The sequence below is a fragment of the Giraffa tippelskirchi genome, chromosome 13 (assembly GCF_054371585.1).
Source record: "Giraffa tippelskirchi isolate mGirTip1 chromosome 13, T2T-mGirTip1v1.2.pri, whole genome shotgun sequence".
NCBI classification, from domain to species: Eukaryota; Metazoa; Chordata; class Mammalia; order Artiodactyla; family Giraffidae; genus Giraffa; species Giraffa tippelskirchi.
This window is the reverse complement of record NC_137287.1, coordinates 15,277,317-15,292,925: the sequence shown is the minus strand read 5'-3', so window position 1 is coordinate 15,292,925 and position 15,609 is coordinate 15,277,317. Positions and strand designations below refer to the sequence as shown.

The 15,609-nt window shown below is 46.2% G+C and overlaps 1 protein-coding gene, 1 long non-coding RNA gene and 1 other non-coding gene across 15 annotated transcripts in view; 2 read left to right on the top strand and 1 right to left on the bottom strand.

Moving 5' to 3' along the window:
- Nucleotides 1-15,609, top strand: part of LOC145531203 (uncharacterized) — a 42,643-nt gene that overhangs the window by 6,005 nt on the left and 21,029 nt on the right. For all 3 annotated transcript variants that reach the window (XR_014072275.1, XR_014072274.1, XR_014072273.1), the window contains exons 2-3: nucleotides 11,069-11,119; nucleotides 14,154-14,330. This is a non-coding gene — a long non-coding RNA (uncharacterized LOC145531203). The remainder of the gene's footprint in view (nucleotides 1-11,068; nucleotides 11,120-14,153; nucleotides 14,331-15,609) is intronic.
- The window catches only part of BCL7C (BAF chromatin remodeling complex subunit BCL7C), a 40,008-nt gene continuing 29,531 nt past the window's right edge, over nucleotides 5,133-15,609 (bottom strand). The window contains exons 6-9 of one of the 11 annotated variants that reach the window (XR_014072270.1): nucleotides 13,910-14,112; nucleotides 11,041-11,189; nucleotides 6,839-6,940; nucleotides 6,288-6,558 (exon numbers count right to left, since the gene is read on the bottom strand). Coding sequence is in view for 8 of the 11 variants with exons in the window: in XM_081552993.1 (XP_081409119.1) it covers nucleotides 6,519-6,558; nucleotides 6,839-6,940; nucleotides 13,910-14,112 (345 nt within the window). In the remaining 3 variants the exon portion in view is untranslated. Of the gene's footprint in view, nucleotides 6,559-6,838; nucleotides 6,941-11,040; nucleotides 11,190-11,413; nucleotides 14,113-15,609 lie in introns of those variants that run through there. The other 10 variants (XM_081552994.1, XM_081552995.1, XM_081552993.1 and 7 more) reach the window with 10 other exon arrangements.
- Nucleotides 10,185-10,257, top strand: TRNAE-UUC (transfer RNA glutamic acid (anticodon UUC)). Its single transcript has one exon. It is a non-coding gene; the product is annotated as a tRNA-Glu (tRNA).

Here is a 15,609-nt window from a genome sequence, read left to right as displayed (position 1 = left end):
CAACCCTGGAGGTGACACACTTGGAGATTCAGGGAACATCTGCAGGGGCAGATGGCCCGGGACAGTGGTCCAGATCCCCTCAGAGCAAGAGGATTAAACACACAGAACCTAGAGAAGAAGCAAAGGCACATGTTGGTTTGTTTTGGTTCTTTTCTTGGTATGTCTCTTCTGACAGCTGAATTGAAATAGAATTCACATACTGTATACTTCACTTACTGAAAGTGGACCATTCTGTGATTGTTAGTCCAAACACAAAGTTGAGCAACCATCACCTTAAGTTTAGAACATTTTCATCACTCCTCAAATCAACTTCATATCTATCAGGAGTCACTTCTTGAGCCCCTGCTCAACCTCCCGCCCTGCCCTTTCACTCCCACCCCTCACACCCTGACCCCCTCCACTCTAGGTACTCACTCATGTACCTTCTGTCTCCGTAGATTTGCCTGGTCTGGACATTTTGTGTAAATGGCCCGCATTGGTTTTGGTTTTAGTTGGGTTTTTTTTTCTGCCTTTTTTTTAATTGGAAGGTGGGTGGGTGACCACCAAAGAGTCTTACAAAGGTGGGTTTTAGAAGTTGAGAAGCTCTTTTGGGGAGACAAAGGTGACAGAAAGGAAAAGCAGAAGAGAGAAATAATTTGCATCTGTTTTGTTTTTTAAAATTTTATTTATTTATTTTTCTGCTGAATCTTCATTGCTGCACTGGCTTTTCTCTAGTTGCAGTGAGCGGGGGCTACTTTTCGTTGTTTGGTGCAAGGGCTTCTCATTATAGTGACTTCTCCTGTTGAAGAGCAAAGGCTCTAGGGTCCACGGGCTTCAGTAGTTGCAGCACGTGGGCTCAATAGTTGGGTTACTGGACCCCACAGCACAGGCTCAGTAGTTGTGACACATGGACTTAGTTGCTCCTTGGCATGTGGGATCTTCCAGGATCAATGTCTCCTGCACTGGCAACCAGACTCTTTACCATTGAGCCACCAGAGAAGCCCTGTTTTATTTTTTATTGCTCTATTCTTTTTTTTTAAAGTCACCTCAAATGTCGGGAAGAGAGAAAACCTAAGTAAATGAAAGGGAGGAATGCTACAAATTAAATTGCTTTTATTTCTGTGAACAATTTCTTTACCTGTTTTTGCAAAGTTATGCCTTCCCTTTGCCAATACTGTAACATGTAAAGAGACCAATCATGGAGTCAAGTCAGGAAACCTGGTTCCTCCTATTATTAGCCTGACTCAGCTACTCTCAAGTTCTCTCTTCTGTAAAATGAGGGGGTTAAAAGATTATTTCACCCTTTTCTCCAGCATTATCTCCTGAGTGGCAGGCAATCAGCCTTTTTGGTATCTGTTGATAGTCCCTATGTTCTTTTTAGGTGCCATCATAGACTTTTTCTCCATTCCTGGAATTTCTAGGTACAGAATGTAAGGAGGATGAGAAGATAGCAGTGTAACTTGCTTAAAATTTATATACTAGGTCAAACCTTTATGAAAAACTTTACACGTGCTACTTGGGCTGTTTCACAGCTAGTAAGGAACACTAGAAAGGACCTTAGAGAACATCTAGTCTAATCCCTTCACTTCAGTGTACGGAAACAGGCCTAGAAATAGGATATAACTAGTGAGTGCCAGAGCGGGGCCCAGTTCTGTAGCTTCCCAATGCCTATTCATTTATATTAGAGGAAGTCGGAGCCCAGGGATTTCCATGAAGAATAGGGCCTATCAATCGAGGTAGCCTCGTCGATCACCTAGAGTCCACTCCCTCTTTTAACAGCGGTTTAGAAGAGGTGCAGCCCCGGCCAGTATTCTCGAAATTTACTGGATCTGGATCCAGACCTCCGGGCTTGCACTGCAGCATGAATGAATGTGATCGTAGTGGTTCTGCCAGCAGAGGCACCTCTCCCTGCGTCAGGCCCGGGCTATTACTGCGGAGTAGGATTAGGTGTCCTGGACTTTGAGGTTCCCTTCCCAGGCAGGCGTCTTCAAGGTCCCCGCGTAAACCCAGCTTGGGGTGAGGCGTAGTTGGGTTGGGGGCGTGGCCCGACAGCTGCGAACCAATCCCAGGCCCCATCGTAGGTAGGGGCGGGAGGTCCGCTCCCCGCCCCGCCCATTTTCCTCCCGGCTGCTGGAATGCGGGGTGGTGACCTAGGCAACCGCCTTAGCTTGGCGCCCACCTGCCAAATCCGCTTCGTCCCGCCCCTCTTGGGACAACCAGTCGGAAAACGAGGTCCTTTAAGGGGCAAAAGAAGAAAAAGGACGGCGATTTTGATTGGCTGATTGGAAGAGTCAAGTACAATCTCTGGCTTGACCCTGGGGCTGAGGCTCCGGGATCTCGCCCAAGTTGGAAAAGGTGAGCTAGGGACATACACTTTTGAGCCAGCAGAGAATGAGCTTTGGAGAACTGAAAATTCGGTGTTTCCAGTTCGAGATAGCTTCTCTCCTAGGTGTAGGAGAAGGTAGTGGGAGTCCAACAGCCACCTCGTATTGTTAGTTATACTTCTTGGTAGTATTGCGAGGAAGATAGAGATTTAATGTTTAAATTTAACATTTATTGAGCACCTGCCGGGTGCCAGACACTGGTCTAAATGAACAAATCAGTTTCCTGCCTTCTTGGAGTTTGTATTCTAACGAAGATAACGGCAAGGCAATATGGGGGAAAAGTAGAGCAAGTTAAGGGAGCAGGTTGGGGCTTCCCTGGTGGCTCAGTAACTCAGCAACTACTGATGCCCCTGCGCCCTACAGCCCGTACTCTGCAAGCAGATAAGCCACCGCAGTGAGAAGCCCACTTACTGCAACTAGAGAAAAGCCCTGGCAGCAACAAAGACCCAGCACAGTCAAAATTAAATAAATAAAATTATGTTTTTAAAAAAGAGGGAGCAGATTACATCGTTAAATAGGTGGCCAGTTTGGACACCGGTGCCAAAGTGAGATCTGAACAATGAATTGAAGGAAGCAAGAAGGTAAGCCAGTGGGCTATCTGGGAGAGCATCCAAGGCAAGAGGGAACATCTGACTGGTGTTACTGAAAAACAGCCAGGAGAAGAGTGTTGCTGGAATGTGAGTGGGAGGAGAGTGGGGGGAAAAGATTGAGGGGCAAGAGAGTGCAGATCTTACAGGGTCTTGTGTGCTTGGCTTTTGTTTTGAAATAGGGAGCCACTGCAGGGTTTCTAGCAGAAGAGTACCATCACGTGGCTTATATTTAAAATAACCCTTCTAGGGAATTCCCTGGTGGTCCAGTGGTTAGGGTCCTGAGCTTTCACTGCTGAGGGCAAGTGTTCAATACCTGGTTGGGAAAATAAGATTCCTAAGATCCCTTAAGCCGAGAGGCAAAAAAACTTAAACAAAACAAAACAATTTTGGCTGCAGTATCGGTAACCAATCGAAGGGGCAAGGATGGAAGCAAGGAGATCTGCTAGAAGGTAACTGCAATAATGCATGTTTGTGTGAAGGAGATGATGACAGTTTGGTCTGGACCAGGGTAGTGGTGGCACAAGAGGTGACTAGTGGTCAGATTCTGGATGTATTTTGTAGGTAGAGCCCAAAGAATTTCCCAAAAGACTAGAAATATGAGATAAAGACAGGAATTAAGAATCACTCTAAGGATTTTGGATTGAATGACTGAAGGAGGACGTGCCATCAGTTTACATAGAAAAAGCCTGGGGTGGAACAGACTTGGGGTCTTGGAAAAACCAGTATTTACAGATGGGGTTTTTCAGTCAGAGAAACAGGTGTAACCAAAGCACGTAACAGAGTTCCTTAACTCAGTCAAGGGTCAAAAAAGCTTCCTCTCATAACCTATGATGGAAAATAATTTAAAAAATAATATATGTGTATTTGTATAACTAAATCACCTTGCTGCGCACCTGAAACATTATAAGTCAACTATACTTCAATAAAATATATTTAAAGAATGTCCTGTGGGAAAAAAGCTTCTTCTCACCCCAGTGATTCTCTAGTGAACAATGAGGTCATTAGGATCACTTGGGAAATCTTTTTGCTCTAAACAACTGAGGCAATCTACTCCACCAAATCTTCATTATGGTGAAGGGCAGGGGAAGAAGTGGTGGCTACCAGTCAGTCCAGCAAGGAAGGACTGAGGCTCATAAGGCAGGAGGAGGGATGGGTATCTACTCTCTAGTAAAGAGCTCGTCTTGTGGAACAACTGTTTCCTTCCCTCAGGTTGTAATTTGGCCATTAGGTGATAGGAGCCCTAACCACTGGACCACCAAGGAATTCCCCACAATACCTTCCAAAGTTCTGCATGAAGAAGCATTCTGTTTACCAAATGTCTACTGGACAGAGAAAAAGAAAGAGGTTCTTAGAGACCTTTTCTCCACAAGAGAGGCCTGCAATGCCAGGAATGGTCAGCCAGGCAACATAACAATGATTATAACACTGAATTCTGGCTTTATTGAGCACTTACCTTTTTCTAAGCAGCATTCGAAATGCTTTCTATTCATCAACTCATTTAAGCCAAAAACTATACAAGGGACAAGGGAAATACCTTTTTTTTTTTCTTTAAAGTTTTACTGAAGGGCCAACCAAAGAGAGCAACCAACAGAAAACCAAAGTTTTTTAAGCTTTTGCTTAAAAAACCTGAACTTGAAGATACCATTATTAGCTCCATTTTGTGGTTTGGAATCTAAGCTGAGAGATGTTGGTTGGGGTGTGAATCCAGGTTGTCTGGACTCCAGAATGTGAGTGCTTAACATCACTCTCTGAACACCATAGTTTCAGACTTCCCTGGAGGTCAGGTGGTTAAGAATCTGCCTGCCAAGGCAGAGGACACGGGTTCCATCCCTTATCCCCCATGCAGAGGAGCAACTAAGCCCACACGTGGCAACTACTGAAGCCCATGAGCCCTAGAGCCTCTGCTCCACAACAAGAGAAGCTGCCAAGATGAGAAGCCAACACACCACAACTAGAGAGTAGCCCCTGCTCACTGAGACTAGAGAAAGCCTGAGTGCAGCAATGAAGACTCAGAACAGCCAAAAATAAATAAATAATTTTTTAAAAGGTACAGTTCTACAACATAGTAAATCAACTATACTTTGATAAGAAATTAAATAAAAAATAAAAGTGTGTTTCACAGTGAAGAGGCTTAATTTCTTCTGTGTTAAATAACAACAAAGATCCATTCAATAAAATATTTAGTAATACAAGAAGAAACATGAAAAATGGTTTTATTGGATATATTCTAACACGTTTTCTGAACAAATAATCAAAAAATAAATAAGGACATAAAAAGATAGGAACATATGAAATTTTGACCTTGAAAACAAATAGTGTACCTTCATTTCAAGTTTCATGGACAGTGACACACTTCAATAAATATTAAACTACAGAGAATATTTTGGTAAATTTTGAAAAGTGGAAATTCTAGAAGTCAGTCTCGGATCAAAACGCAGTACAACTAACAGTAATATAAAACACACCACTCAAGAAACTGAAAACCATAAATAACATCTCAAATTACCCTTAGGACAAGAAGTAAATCAAGGATAAAAAGCAAACTATTTCAGAATAATGATAATCATAATAAAAGGATATAGTCAAAGCTACCTGCAGAGGTGAAATTAATAGCATTCAATGCTTTTAGTGTCAAAAAAAAAGAGAAAGAAACAAACGAATTAAGCATGCAAGTTGAGATTTCTGAAAAGATTATAAAACACTCACTCCCCTACTCCCCAAATGGGAAATATTTGAAATAGAAAACAGAAAAAAAAGAATGCCCAGAAGCCTAAGAGGAGGAGAGATGTACCTTCTGGCCTGTGGACAGGGAAGCACCTTGCGGCGTTCCACGTGAAGTTGGTCCTCTGACCTGTGCCCTTGAACATCCCCCTTCTCGCTCTGCCTGACATGCTCATCCACTCCCAAGGCCTCAGCTCCCTTCAGCCCTTTCTCTGTGTCAGCACCGCAGCTCCTACGCGTTGTGCCTCTCTGGTGGCATCTACACGTGCCCTACAATAAATTCTCTCCACCCGAGACCCCCTTTCTAGCAGATGTGAGGTCTTCGGAACAGGAGCATGTCCTCCTCATCGTCACATCCTCAGGGCCTGGGATGTGGTGGGTCCTTGGCTGAGTGGAAGTGTGAGCAGGGGGGCTCAAGCACGGATTCCCGAGTTGCATTTGGTCCCAAGCTGCTTCTGCTCCCCCTGCTGCCCCATCACAGGCCCCAAGCCTATGTCATGAGGCCTGGAATGAATTATTCCCATGGTCAGAGGACTAACAATGGAGAATCTGCCTGCTGGGATATTTAGGCAACCAACAATGACTGTATTGACAATGTCAACAAAACATGAGGATGTGGGACTTTGATTTATTTTTTCTTATTTCTTCTTTTTCACTGCATAATCCTCTAGCCTCAAGGCCCGATTCAAACACCATCTTCCCCAGGCGGACCTTTCCTGACTTCTCCAACCAGAAACAATCTTGCCTTTTCTGCGCTTCCAGGGCACCTGCCCCTCCCTCTGGTCTCTTGAAATGTCCGCCTTTGGTTGTCTGTGTCTCCATCCAAATGGGCAGCTGACACCATCTAGGCAGAACTGCAGGTCCTCCGCACAGCACCACCCCTGCTAAGAAGAGGACGCACTGAGATGATCTTCCAGGCGCAACCCACCTCCCCCTGCTTGTGCGGGGGTGGAGAGGGAACAATACACCAGTTTAGATGGGCGGCTTGCCTAGGTGACAGAGACCATACTAAACGCAAAGCAGACTCCTACAAACCTCGGGGACCATCCCCTGCACATTTTACGCTGTGCCTGGCTCAAAAGGTTCACCCCCACCCTCACCCCCAGCAAGAAAATCTCTCCAGCCAAAACGAGGCAAGGAGATGGGAGTTTGCTGTCACGTTACCCGGGGGTTGCTCGGAGCAGCTGGGCAGATGTTTTGATCATCTTGTTTGTGCCCAGATGGACAAGGAGAGGGCCTTCAGGCACAGGTCTCCATCTGAGTGAGCTCCAGGGGCAAAAGAGAAGCCGATTTACTTTAGAAAGAACCACAGCATTAGCTACAGTCACAACCCTCCAGCGCACCCCCACTTGGCTCTCGGAACAATATTTCTAAAACTCGATCGTTCCCTGTCACTCAGACCTCTACTTGGAACCCTTCAGTGCTTCCCAGGAACCTTCAGGATATGGCCTGACATTCCAGCCTCCATGGGATCTGACACCACGGACCCATCCACTGCCATCTCCAGCCATGCACTCCTCCAGGCCCCCAAACAGCAAACTCCCTCAGGATTCCCCGGTCTGGTCCCCCTCTCTCCTCCATGTTTCCCTCTCACAGCATTTCATCCAGGACTGTGGATTCAGAAATCATCCATCTGTAGCAGTGCCAGATTTTCTTCTGGTCTGGACTGCTCATGTCAGCTCCAGAACAGTATAAGCCATTGTCTACTGATATCCTCACTTAGATGTCAAACACATCTCAAGCTCGACTGTCTAAAACACCCTTTCCACCTGATCCCCTTACGCAGCTTGTCTTCCCCGCATCAGTAGACTCCATCATCCACTCAGCTGCTTTGGTCACTCCTGACTCCTCTTTCTCTGATGGCTCACACATTCACTCCACCGCCACCCCACTAAGTCCTGTGGATTCTACCACCGAAGTTCCTCAAACATCCATCTATTCTTTCCATCCAATATGTCACCGGCCCAGTCTAAGCCATATGTCCCTCCTGGATCACACAAGAGTTTCCCCACAGGGTCTCCCTACGTCTGAGCCCCTACAACACACAGTCACACACTCAAAGGTGGTCATCTGTGTAAACAGAAGCATGTTACTCCAGTGAAGTGGGGATAACAACCAGGCTTCTAGTTTTAAGGGGCTCCCACTGGCCAAATCTGGGGCAATCTGAGCACCAAGATAGGTAAGGCTCATAACTATAAGATTATTGGAAAATAAGAGAAATCGTAAAGTCCTTACTGATAATAAATATTAAATAAGTAGGCAGAAGAATATCAAGTGGAAGGAGTCCTGGAGTTGAAGTTACCATTTTGTAACCATTGTGATAAAGACTGATCTGATTCAGGTAAGAATCAGAAAGAGATAGTCAATCTCATCTATTTAATAACCTAGGGAATAGGACATCAGCATGGTAGTCATGCAGGCTTCCCAAGTGGCTCAGTGGTAAGGAATCTGCCTGCCAGTGCAGGAGACATGAGTTTGATCCCTGGGTCAGGAAGATCCCCTGGAGAATGGCAACCCATTCCAGTATCCTTGCCTGGGAAATCCCATGAACAGAGGAGCCTGGTCTATGGGGTTGCGAGAGTTGGACACGACTTAGCAACTAAGACAACAATATGGTAGTCATGTATCTCCCTGATGGCTTATCAGTTACAAGGGAAATTTTTTTAACTTGAGATTGGAGAAATAGGACAAAATTAAAATCACTAAGGAGGAGCAGACAGACATTGTATGCCTCTTGCTGTCACACTGAGAAGGAAACAACATTTATGCAGTCTTCCAGCCAGGAATTCTTAACCCATGTATGATCATGAAGAAACAGTAGACAATGCTCAAGTGAGGAACATTCCATTAAAGGAGAAGACTGCATTTTTCCACCATGTCAATGTCATAAAAGACAAGGCTTGGAGGTGGGAGGGAGGTTCAAGAGGGACGGGACATATGTATACCTATGGCTGATTCATGTTGCTGTATGGCAGAAACCAACACAATATTGTAAAGCAATTATCCTTCAATTAAAAATAAATAAAAAAGAATTTTTAAAGATTAAAAAAAAAAAGACAAAGGCTACTATTCCAGATTAAAGGAGACTAAAGAGAAATGACAATTTAATACAATACATCGTTTCTAACCTGGATTCTGGACTACAGGGGAAAATACTACATCAAGGACATTATTGAGACAATCGACAAAGTGGATGGTAAATGAGATACCATATTGCATCGATGTGAAATTTAGTGAAGTGGATAACTTTACTGCACGGAGGCAGGAAACACAAAGTATTTAAGGGTAAAGGAGGGCTTCCCTGGTGGCTCAGAGGTAAAGAATCCACCTGCAATGCAGGAAACTTGGGTTCCATTCCTGGGTTGGGAAGATCCCCTGGAGAAGGAAGTAGCAACCCACTCCAGTATTCTTGCCTGGGAAATCCTATGGACAGAGAAGCCTGGTGGGCTACAGTCCATGGGGTCGCAAAAGAGTCGGATGAGACTTAGTGACTAAACAACAACAACCAGGGTAAAGGAACAAGATGTATGCAACTGATTCTGAAATAGTTCCGAATAAAAGTCCCATGTATATACTATATAGAGAAAAAGAACAAGTAATTTTAACAGAATTTGGAGTAAAGGACATACAGATGCTGTTACTTTTCTGTAACTTCAAAATTATTTCCAAATAAAAAGTTAAACCAAGAAATCCAGCCTCCTTGCATGGCCCACAAGGCACCTGCCATCGTCCCCAGTCAGCCAGGCCAGTCTTGTGTCGGCCACATGTCCCAGCATACTCAGCTCCATAGACACGAGTTGCCTTTCAGTTTTCCCAATGAACCAAATTCTTGCCCACCTCTGGGCCTGTGTGCAGCACCCTACTGTTACTTCTAAATGGAATTCTCTTCCCTCAACTCGATTCTCAGGAATATAGTAACTGTCCCTTTCTCAAAATGGCCTTTGAGCTCCCCACCCTCAAACCCAGTGTAGAGTTACCAAGTTCTTTCATAGCATCCTGAACATTTCCTTCATGATAACTGTCACAGTTTGTAAGAGTTTGTATTTGGGGAGAATTGCGTGAGGTCCATCTTCTCTAGTGGCCTGAAAGTTCCCTGAAGCTAGGGATCCTGTCTGTTTCATTCATGAATGTATCCTCCACTTCCATTACTAGACCCTGCCAACTGCTAGGCACTAGCAGACAGTTGATTAAATGATGCATTCCACCCTCTAAGTTCACCCCCAAACCACTGGCACCTCTCAGAGAACACACCTCATAGTCTCTCTCTAGCCCCGAGAACCGACTCAAGAGGCTTTGTCTGGGAAGGCTTCTGGGGTTCTTCACCACCACAACAGCGTTTGAAACTAGGAGGCCATGGTAAGAAGGAAGGGGAACTCAGGAGGAGAGACATGGTAAGGGGGAGAGATGAATTCAGTTGGGAGCCTGGAACATCAGAGAGGATATCAAGGAATTGGCTACATCAGGTTGGTGCTCAGAGGGGCAGTCTGCATTAGAAGGAGAGATGAGGAATTCCCTGGTGGTCCAGTGGTTAGGACTCTGCGCTTTCACTGCCGAGGGCCCAGGTTCGATCCCTGGTCAGAGAACTAAGATCCCACAAGCCACATGGCACAGCCAAAGAATTAAAAAAAAAAAAAATAGAAGATATGATCGGCAGTTGAAGCTGTGGACTTAAAGATCTCTCACAGTTCTGTACAAAAGAAAGAGTCCAAGGATGGGGCCCAGAGAACCTGGACTTAAGGGCTAAGCAGAGGAAAACATCTCTGGAAGCAAAGAAACAGTGTCCAGAAAAATAGGCATATCACGAGAGTTGTCACAGAAGGCGAGAGGAGGCCCCTTGAGGCACTGAATCCCATACATCTGTGTTTCCTTCTTCATGTTCAAGCTCAGCATCTGGCACCTGGTGAGCTGAGGAAGCCTGGCAGAGGCTAGGGGTTCGGACTGTCTGAATCCTGACTCCACAACGGCTGTGTGACTTTGGGCAACAGACTTAACTTTCCCAGACTCCAGGCCCTCAGCTGCAGAGCAGGACTCATGCTAGTATTTACTTTATGGGGCTGCTCTCAGAATTTCCCAAGATCATCTTTGGAGAGCCCTTTGATCCATGTTTGGTCTACACAGCAGGGGCAGGGTGGCTGGTTCTGGCTAACAGGATTGTTTCTTAAGTTCAGCCAATAACAGGGCTTCAGACAATGGTCAAATAGCCCCCTCACCACTTTCTATTACATGTCCCTATCTCTTGATTTGATCCCTATTAAACAAACCTAAGGTGGGTAGGCTCTGTTTAATACTGTCCTCTTTCCAAAGCCTCCTTCCGAAAACTGGCTTTCCCTCCAAATCCCTATCAGATGACGCTGGAGTTTGCCTACCTGATTGCAACTAAACCTTCTTTTTCAGGTAACCATGGTGATACCGCCTCCTCAACACAGCTACCTTCTGTGGGTACAGGTAGGTATTCTCGGGCTCCTTCCTGGGAGAAACCACTAAGGTCTGCCAGTAGCTTCTGGTCATCTCATCTCTGAAGGAAAGGCGAGTGGATGACCATTTCACAGCTTAGAAAGCACTTCCACACTGTAACCTCCCTTTCATCCTCACAACTGCCCTGTGAGGTAGATACAGCAGATAACAACTACACCGGTCCACACGTATCAAGCATTCACAGCGTACCATGCTCTGTGTGAAGTGTTTTCATAGATGATCTCATTGAAACTCCCCAAAATCCTATGAAATGGGCTCCATCAGTTTTTGTTTTTGTTTTTGTTTTTTTGCCATTTTACAGAAGAGAAAAAATGGGGCTCAGAGTGGTTAGACCTTGCCCCGGATCAAAGAGGTAGTAAATAATGGATTCAAACCTCAGCCTGTGTGACTCCAAAGCCCCATTGTTAACCCTCCGTCTTCAGTACTGCCTCACAAAGCAAGAGGATTATCTCCCAGGTATCGTTCTATCCATTAGATCGAAGCTCAGAAAGGTAAAGTGACTTGTCCAAGGTCTCACAGCCAGGAACTGGCGGAGCTGGAATCCATAACTGGCTGTTCTGGCCCTGCGGCTCCTGAAAGGATGAAGCTTCATGAGTGGACTTTACCATATATGAGATAATTATTTCTGCAGCAGATCTGCCTTGCCAGTCCCGCTCAGCTTAGAAGAGTATTTCGATGCAGGAAGTCCTTCCCAATCACGTGAGAACAAATGCTTGACAATAAACATCGAGGCATTCCTGGTTTGAAGATCTCCACTGGTGTCAAGTAGAAAGCACGAGAAGGAAACTCTGACAGAGCCCAAGGTTAAGGTAGATTTCTGGAACTTGGGATGGGAGTACATAGGAGAGAACGGGTCACAGTCTAATGACGTTTTTTTTTTTGGTAGCTGTTGCCACATTAAAACATATTTGTGGGAATTCCCTGTCGGCCCAGTAGTTAGGACTCCACGCATTCACTGCCGTGGGTCTGGGTTCAATCCCTGGCAAGGGAACTAGGATCGCACAAGTCACTAAAAACAAACAAAAAAAGGTATTCATGGCCCTATCTGCTGTTATCAGTGAGACATTCTCACAAATTAAAGTAAATATTTAACCTGTTTAAGTGTATTGTATATCCTATACAAATCCTGTGAATGATGTGCTGAGAAAACATTTTAGACACGAGTCTTTAAATCAGCAATTTCAACACATGATTCGGTGTAGTGCAGTTGATCTTGTTGAAGGTTTAAAACATTTTGTTATCCTAACCCTACCTAGTAATGTTCTCTGGTACTTTCCTGGTTTTGAATATTTGCTATAGCCTATAATTCTTTGGAACTGCTACTAAAAGTGTATTTCTTATTTATTAAAAAAAGATATAGAAAGTTAGGAAATATATAGAATGATATGATTTCAGGAGTTCCTAAGATTTCCAGGTTTCCAATCCCCAATCCTAGATTGATATCTGTCAGGAATTTGGAAACTTTTAGGCCAGAGAAACTGGATGAACGTCCTTAAGCAACTCAGTGGGATGAAACACTGGGGAAAGGCCATCTTCCTTGGCCTCCAGGAAGGTTCCACCCAGGAGATGGTCCAGGGGCAGAGCTTCCCTGGTCACCATCCTTCCGAAGGCAGAGGTCTGAGAAGAGGGCACCTCAGGTAGCCAGGGGCTGACTTGAAGCGTTGGACTTGGCATAAAATTCCTCTGATGTCACAAGTTGCATCTCAATTGCTGGTGCAAATGTTCACTTGAGTGAGTGAGTAGCTGCTCACTTTAGTATAAAAAGTGTTTTATATAATCACCAGGAAAAAAATGGATGCTTCACAAGCAGATGCCCTGTCAAACCGGCACCCCTCACTCATGTGCCAGCAGGAGAAGCGGTGCCCTCTGTCGGGCTGTGGGGTCAGGCAGGCAGACCGCCAAATGCTGGTTCGGCCATTCTGGCTGTGTGACTTTGAGCTGGTGCTTTAACCTCTCTGAGACTTAGTTTCTCCTTCTGTAAAATGCTGATAATGAGAACACCAACGGCCCAGGGATGTGGTGAGGATTGAATGAGATCATTCCCATAAATCGCAAGGCCTGGCACGGGGTAAGCCCTAATCAACCAGAGATGTCGACGTTTCCTAGGACAGGCCCAGCAGTGCAGCAAGCGAGCTGCTCAAAGGGCTCCCTCGCCCTGGGCCTTCTCCAGGTGGGGATTTTCCGGGTCCGTTGGGGCTGTGCCAGAAGCTTTGGGCACTCCCCGCCCGCCCAGGTCGGTTTCCTCCTATCCACGTGGGCCTGCGGGGAGGCTGGCCCCGTGGGGAGGTCTTGCTGCAGGGATGAACCCGCCCGCTAGCTTGGCCTCCGGGGAGGCCGGAGGGAGAAAGTGGGGAGGGCATGTGGCACAGGGTCTCCGTACACGGCCTCCGGGGGCAGAGGGGGCGCGACCCGGGCTGCCCTTCCGGGGATGGAGGCCCAGCGCCCCGCCCGCACTCCGGGGCCTCCGGCTGCGATGCGTCCTCAGGCGCTCGACGGGGTCAGATTGTGCCTGGAGGCTTTCCCGCACTTGGGGGGTTGTTGATCCTGCTCTGTGCGGGTGTCGGTGGTGAGCCAGACGGGTGCTGTGACCTGAGGTTCGGGGCAGGCTGGGGCCGCGCGCCCCCGATGATCCCGATGATCCCACGGTGGCTGTGGAACTGGGAAGCTCTCTGCGCCCTCAGGGGGAGCGGGTGGGTGGCTGGATCTTGGGACGGCCAAGGGAAGCCTCAGGGCCTCGGCTTGCCTGGGGAGCCGGCTCACCTCCCCTTCCCTTGGGGGATCGTCCGGGGTGCCCTCGGGGCCTTGCTTCCTCCCCCGGGAGCTCTGGGCTCAGGCGGCGGCAGCCCCGCGGAACTGGGCCGGGCGTTTGTCCGGAGGCCTCTCCTGGGAAGAAGCCGCCTGAGAGGCTCTGTTTTCAGGCCTTTCTCGTGAAGGGCTCTCCTGGTCACCCTCACTCCCGAATCCTGCAGGGAGGAAAGAAGAATCTGTTGTGTTTTCTCCGCAGTCCACCTGAGATTAGGAAGACCCTGCCTTGGGAGCCCTAAATCGGGCAACTTAGTGGACACTCTGGAAACGACCCATTTCTGACAGCGGGCAGAGGGTGAGGCTGGGTCCTGTGGGAGCTGTTTCTAAAATCGGAAAGAACCAGGCAGCTCTACACTTACTTGCAGTGTAATTTTAGGTAAGTTACATAACTTTTTACAAAGCCTCAGTTTGTTCAGCGATCAGGTGGGGATAATAGTACGGGAAGCATCTTGGGAGCCACAGGCTGTCAGGAAGGCAGGGCCTGGCACCCCTTTGTTAAACTGGAAAGATCAATATAAACCTGTAAAGGGTAATTCCCCATTTGTCCAATGGTTAGCACTCTGCAATTTCACTGCCAAGGGCCTCGGTTCGAGTCCTGGTCAGGGAAGTAAGATTCTACAAAAAGAAAGATTTCTCCAAAAAGAAAAAAAAAATCTCCATATGAAAAGTTTTTTTTTTTAAAGCATACAAAACAAAGAGAGAGGAAGGAAGATAGAAAGGGAGGGAGGGAGAGAGGGATGGAGGAAAGGATGGACTTAAAAGCTCCCTGTACTTGGTTGCATGCTTAATCGCTCAGTCATGTCTGACTCTTCAGGACCCCATGGACTGTAGCCCACCAGGCTCCTCTGTCCATGGGATTTTCCAGGCAAGCATACTGGAATGGATTGCCATTCCGTTCTCCAGGGGATCTGCTGGCCCAGGGATGGAACTTGGGTCTCCTATACTGCAGGTGGATTCTTTACCGTCTGAACCACCGGGGAAGCCCAAGAAGCTCCACAAGTAACAGGAAAATCTTTACTGTGAACAGGTGCTGGGGCTAATGAATGGTTAGCTTAGGTTTGCCTCTTCAGAACAGTGTAGCCTGGTCCTATGTCTGACTGGAACTTGCAGCCTTGGCTGATTCTGAGACAGTTGCCTTTTTCTTTTGGATTGAGTAGGATTACCCAAAAACTCCAAGAAGGTATAAAAATAATAACTGATAGAATTACTGATACTCTAGAAAGCTTATAAAACTGGAACCTCAAGAAGGTGTCAGAATAAGGATAGGAAAAAGTTAAATCCATAGTCTTAGCCCTTTTATAACCCGATTTGATGGTGGATTTTTTAGGCAAGTGGCATGTGGGATCCTTCTGGACCAGAGATCAAACCCATGACCCCTACATTGGCTGGCAGATTCCTAAGCACTGGACCACCAGGGAAGTCCTGATAATGGGTTTTAATAAATTCTGTTGTTATTGTATTTGTGTATCCTTAAAGCATATGAAGTAATCAAAAGAATCTTTTGACTACTGAATTTGTTTTTGCAGTTTAAATTAGTTAAGATAATTTAATTGGTTAAATTTATAATCAAAGCCTAAATCCCCTATAAAAAAATGGCTTTCAGTTTTTTCCTTTTTTTGTTTAATGGAGTCTAACAAATTGAGCATTAAAGTAGT